The sequence below is a fragment of the Hyla sarda genome, chromosome 4 (assembly GCF_029499605.1).
Source record: "Hyla sarda isolate aHylSar1 chromosome 4, aHylSar1.hap1, whole genome shotgun sequence".
Taxonomy (NCBI): domain Eukaryota; kingdom Metazoa; phylum Chordata; class Amphibia; order Anura; family Hylidae; genus Hyla; species Hyla sarda.
In genome coordinates, this window is record NC_079192.1 from 274,570,220 (window position 1) to 274,576,219 (window position 6,000).

At 51.0% G+C, this 6,000-nt stretch overlaps 1 protein-coding gene across 6 annotated transcripts in view; it reads right to left on the reverse strand.

Moving 5' to 3' along the window:
- Positions 1 to 3,089, reverse strand: part of SRGAP1 (SLIT-ROBO Rho GTPase activating protein 1) — a 160,039-nt gene extending 156,950 nt beyond the window's left edge. For 3 of the 6 annotated variants that reach the window (XM_056574284.1, XM_056574281.1, XM_056574279.1), the window contains exon 1: positions 2,042 to 3,088. In XM_056574284.1, coding sequence (XP_056430259.1) covers positions 2,042 to 2,108 — 67 coding nt within the window. In that variant the 5' untranslated portion in view covers positions 2,109 to 3,088. Of the gene's footprint in view, positions 1 to 2,041 lie in introns of all 6 variants that reach the window. The other 3 variants (XM_056574283.1, XM_056574282.1, XM_056574285.1) reach the window with 2 other exon arrangements.
- Between the last annotated feature and the right edge of the window lie 2,911 nt (positions 3,090 to 6,000).

Below are 6,000 nucleotides of genomic sequence, written 5' to 3' on the forward strand. Positions count from 1 at the left end.
GGTGCTGCATCTCGCTTCAGAAACCTCCAAGTTTCCAGGACTGGGGACGTGACGTCGCGCCATGCCCCCTCCATTCATGTCTATGGGAGGGGGCGTGACGGCAGTCACGCCCCCTCCCATAGACATGAATGGAGGGGGCGTAGCGTCACGTCACCAGTCCCGGAGACTCTGAGATTTCCGAAACTGGAGATGCAGCACCCGCATAGAATGCAAGTGCTGCAGGGAGATCGCGGGAGGTCTCAGCAGCAGGCCCCCCACCAGACATCTTATCTCCTATCCTTTGGATAGGGGATAAAATGTTTTTTCCCGGAATACCCCTTTAATGGAAAAACTAAAACCAAGCCACAACCAAAGAGTGAAATAACCCCATGATACAAAGAGTAGATATGCTAGAAGATACACGTACAACAATGGATTGTTGAGAAACGTTTATAGTAGACAGTTCTATAGATACCAAACCTGCATGCACATATATCTCCACCATATTTGAGACACCTAAGACATGTGACATTTTTGTAAAACAGTCATTTTTGTTATATCACATACTTGGAAGCAACCTTCTCACAAGAGGGGTAGTCTCATAGTATGCGCCATATGAGTTGTGTTACTTCAGGGCATAGACTGACAATGAAAGGGAAAGAATAGGCCGCAATCAGTGTCACATGACTTGCGGGAACCTCAAGTATTCCTACTTTATACATAAAATTTACATATTAAAGTAACTATACATGAATAAAAATGTAACTGCCAACCATAGTGTATGTTCCCACTAAGGAATTGGCAAGGAATTCTAGCTTTCCGTTTTTTTTCCCCCTGCACGAAATTCCGCACGGAAATATAGGAGGAAACTTTTTTGCTGGACGACAACCACCAATTAGAATTTCCTTTATATTTATTTTTTTTCCGCGGAATTTCTAAGTAAATTCCGTGCGGAACAGCGTCGGGCTGAAATAAAAAAAAAATTTCATTGATTTTTATGCGGAACAGGATTCAGCAGCGGAATTCCGCTCGCGGAAATTTCTCAGTGTGAACTGAGGAGCGGAAATACAGAACAAAACTCAATGGATTCCTGAGGACTACAGCAGTGCTGTAACCTAATAGATTCCTAGGACTGCAGCCGTGCTGTGACCCAATAGATGCCTCGTGCTGCAACTCAGCAGGTTCCTATTGAATGCATTGGTGCAGCAAATCAACGAGCTCCCTATAGACTGCAGTCATGCAGTGACTTAACAGGTTTCTGTAGACTGCAGCAGTGCTGAGACTCAGCGGGTTCCTATGGACTATAGTAGTGCTGTGACCACTGGCTCCTATGGACTATAGTAGTGCTGTAACTCAACTGGTTCTTATAGACTATAGTAGTGCTGTGACAACTGGTTCCTATGGACTGTAGTAGTGCTGTGACAACTGGTTCCTATGGACTGTAGTAGTGCTGTGACAACTGGTTCCAATGGACTGTAGTAGTGCTGCGACAACTGGTTCCTATGGACTATAGTAGTGCTGCGACAACTGGTTCCTATGGACTATAGTAGTGCTGTGACAACAGGTTCCTATGGACTGTAGTAGTGCTGTAACTCAACTGGTTCCTATAGATGGACTGTAGCTGTGCTGTGACAACTGGTTCCTATAGATGGACTGTAGCTGTGCTGTGACAACTGGTTCCTATGGATGGACTGTAGTAGTGCTGCGACAACTGGTTCCTATGGATGGACTGTAGCTGTGCAGCGACCCAATGGGTTGCTATGGGCTGCAGCTGAACCAGAGAGATTTGCATGGTACAACCAAATGTATATGTACAAACAGCAGTCATGGAGGGCTGTGATACATTCCCATAGACACCATTACCAGCCCTGCTGTAAGAGACTTCTGCACCAGATCCTCTTCTGAGCCATGCTCATGATCAGACATGACAGAACAGAACTCCTATCTAACGCCTGGCACTAGCTGTGTGAACACTGTACCCAAAGTACCTGGAGACATGCCACCACTGCTTGGCACACCCTCTGCCATGCCCACCCTGTGATAGGCCCCTCTGAGACTTTACCTTTTACTTGGCTCTCATATTCTGCAATGATTTCTTTGTCTTTCTTGAACCTGCTGGGGGTAGACATTTTCGTGCACTTCCTGGGGTCCTGGATGTATTCCGATTCTTCTAGGTCTTTGTTCAATGCCAAGCTGGTAAGTTGCCCACTAGTGATCCAGAGGTCACTCTGCTGAAGTTTTCTGGAAGATGAATCTTGTGGGCAACAGAGGAGTCATCTTAGGAGGGCAGGAGAATGGGGGCACCACTAGAGGGCACTCTGGAGGCTGAGGTGCCAGTCAATACTAATAGTGAGGGGGACACACCAGGAGGTGGTGGGGGGACATACAGAAAAGCATGGACCCAGTAGAAGAATAACTGGAGAACGGAGCACTGATCCGGTGCCCAGTGTGAACAGATCCCTGCGGAGGTGCCCAGTGTGAACAGATCCCTGTGGAGGTGCCCAGTGTGAACAGATCCCTGCGGAGGTGCCCAGTGTGAACAGATCCCTGCGGAGGTGCCCAGTGTGAACAGATCCCTGCGGAGGTGCCCAGTGTGAACAGATCCCTGCGGAGGTGCCCAGTGTGAACAGATCCCTGCGGAGGTGCCCAGTGTGAACAGATCCCTGCGGAGGTGCCCAGTCTCTCCCTGCAGGACGAGGAAGGGAAGGTCACTTGTGGGAGCAGCGTACAATGACTACAATGGGGGCCTCCCGGCTCAGTGTGCTCTCTGATGATGAATGGCAGCGGCAGGCAGGAGCATGGTTTAACCCAGCGGCAGCAGTCCGCTCCACAACACAAAGACCCGGGGTGAGCCCGGCACTTCCAGGCGGGGGACAAGAGGAGGGAGTGACCGGACACTGTCACACTCAGGACGCCGCACCTGTCCCTCGCAGGGGGCGCAGCAGCAGTTTCCCCCCTTTCCTTCCTAGTTACCCCTCAGTACAGCACTGCGCCGCCAGAAACTGCGAGACTAGGCTGGGAGACAGAGGGAGGGGCCACCACCTCATAACCCCGCCCCATAACACCGGCACAGCCCGTGTCTAGCAGCCGTTAACTGACAGCTAGTCCAGCCAATGAGAAGCAAGGATGCGAGATCCCAGCCGCGTACGGATCAATGAGAGGCGTGGGCGGGAGTCTCCCAGTGGTTACGGTGACTAGTGGAGGGCCCTGCAGCGGTCTGCTCGCGTCCAGAGGTGGAGGCGCGGCTGCCTGCCGGTGTGCTGGGTGTAGTGCTGTGCGAACTACTCCACTCAGCATGTTACAAGCAAGTGTACCCACCGAGGCGAGACTAGGAGGGATGATACTTTATCGCTAAAATATAGTAATAACAAGTGTAGCCTCCAGCAGACAGGTCAGTCCAGGTCAAGTGCTGGGCACCCACATACACTTCAGTTCTAAACCAGTGTTTTCCAACCAGTGTGCCCCTTAGCTGTTGCAAAACTACAACTCCCAGCATGCCCGGACATCCAGAGGGTATCCGGACATGCTTGGAGTTGTAGTTTTGCAACAGCTGGAGGCACACTGGCTGGGAAACATTGTCCTGAACCAGGGCCGTTTGAAGGAATTTGGGGGCCCCAAGCAAAATGGACATGGAGTCCCCCCCCCCTTTGATGTTCACGCACGTCACGCTCTAGGGCTGGTGTCAGGACATAGTAACGCCGGCCCTTGAATTCTGGGAGCCCAACGTGAGCGAACGTCGATACGACGCACATTAGGTGCAGCAGTGTTCCCCCCACATTAGGTGCAGCAGTGTTCCCTACCCATACCCCCTGTCCAGACACCCCCCCCCCCCCCCACCAGGGCCATTTTTTTTTTGGTGGGGGTTTGACTACTGAGACCCCCACCGATCACCTCAGTTAAAGTGGTTCTCCAGCTGTTGGAAAGCTAAAACTCCCATCATGTCTGGAGAGCTTCTGGCAATGGGAGTTGTAGTTTTGTAACAGCTGGAGAGCCACAGATTGGACACAGTTTTACCCATCATCACTGCAGAACTTACAAGTGACTACAGCTCTGATGGGACAGTCAGGAGAATAGACAATGATATCAGTGACCTGAGTGACTTCTTCTCTGTTATCTTTTCTTCTTCATCGGGTCCAGAGACAAGGTCTTCCTCCAGCTCCATCTTCTCTGCAGAGTCTGACATCCAGACATCATTGGCTCCTCACTGTCAGCAGATCCTCATCCTCTGTATGACGACAGTAATCATTATAACCTTGTCAGAAAGTGTACCCTAAATAAAATACTGCCCCACACTGTACCCTGAATATAATACTACTATACACTGTACCCACTAAATATAATCCTGCCACACAATGTACCCTGAACATAATACTGCCATACACTGTACCCTAAATACAATCCTGCCACACACTGTACCCTAAATAAAATACTGCCCCACACGGTACCCTAAATAAAATACTGCCCCACACTACCCTGAATATAATACTGCTATACACTGTACCCTGAATATAATCCTGCCACACACACTGTACCCTGAATATAATACTGCCCCACACTGTACCCTAAATATAATACTGCTATACACAGTACCCACTAAATATAATACCACACACTGTACCCACTAAATATAATCCTGTTATTCACTGTACCCACTAAATATAATACTGCTATACACTGTACCCTAAATATAATACTACTATACACTGTACCCTAAATATAATACTGCCCCACACTGTACCCCAAATAAAATACTGCCCCACACTGTACCCTGAATATAATACTGCCATACACTGTACCCTGAATAAAATACTGCTATACACTGTACCCACTAAATATAATACTGCTACACACTCTGTACCCTGAATATAATACTGCCACACACTGTATCCACTAAATATAATTCTGCCACACACTGTACCCACTAAATATAATTCTGCCACATACTGGACCCTGAATATAATTGTCACGATGCCGGCTGGCAGGTAGTGGATCCTCTGTGCCAGAGAGGGATTGGCGTGGACCGTGCTAGTGGACCGGTTCTAAGCCACTACTGGTTTTCACCAGAGCCCGCCGCAAAGCGGGATGGTCTTGCTGCGGCGGTAGTGACCAGGTCGTATCCACTAGCAACGGCTCACCTCTCTGGCTGCTGAAGATAGGCGCGGTACAAGGGAGTAGGCAGAAGCAAGGTCGGACGTAGCAGAAGGTCGGGGCAGGCAGCAAGGATCGTAGTCAGGGGCAACGGCAGAAGGTCTGGAACACAGGCTAGGAACACACAAGGAACGCTTTCACTGGCACAATGGCAACAAGATCCGGCAAGGGAGTGCAGGGGAAGTGAGGTGATATAGGGAAGTGCACAGGTGAACACACTAATTGGAACCACTGCGCCAATCAGCGGCGCAGTGGCCCTTTAAATCGCAGAGACCCGGCGCGCGCGCGCCCTAGGGAGCGGGGCCGCGCGCGCCGGGACAGAACAGACGGAGAGCGAGTAAGGTACGGGAGCCGGGGTGCGCATCGCGAGCGGGCGCTACCCGCATCGCGAATCGCATCCCGGCTGGCAGCGGAATCGCAGCGCCCCGGGTCAGAGGATGTGACCGGAGCGCTGCAGCGGGGAGAGTGAAGCGAGCGCTCCGGGGAGGAGCGGGGACCCGGAGCGCTCGGCGTAACAATAATGCTGCTCCACACTGTATCCACTGAATACAATACTGCCACACATGCATACACATCATATATACATATACACCCCCTCTTATCCTCTGTGTCCTCATCACCCCCATAACCCCCCGCCAAACCTCTCCTCATCATTACTATAACTCCCCCCCACCTCTCCTCATCACTATTATAACCAGGGGGGGGGGTTATGGGGGGGTGATGTGGAGAGGTGCAGGGGGGGCACCTCTCATCACCCCCATAACACCCCCCTGCACCTCTCATCACCCCCATATCACCCCCTGCACCTCTCATCACCCCCCATAACACCCCCCCCCCCTGCACCTCTCATCACCCCCATAACACCCCCCCCCT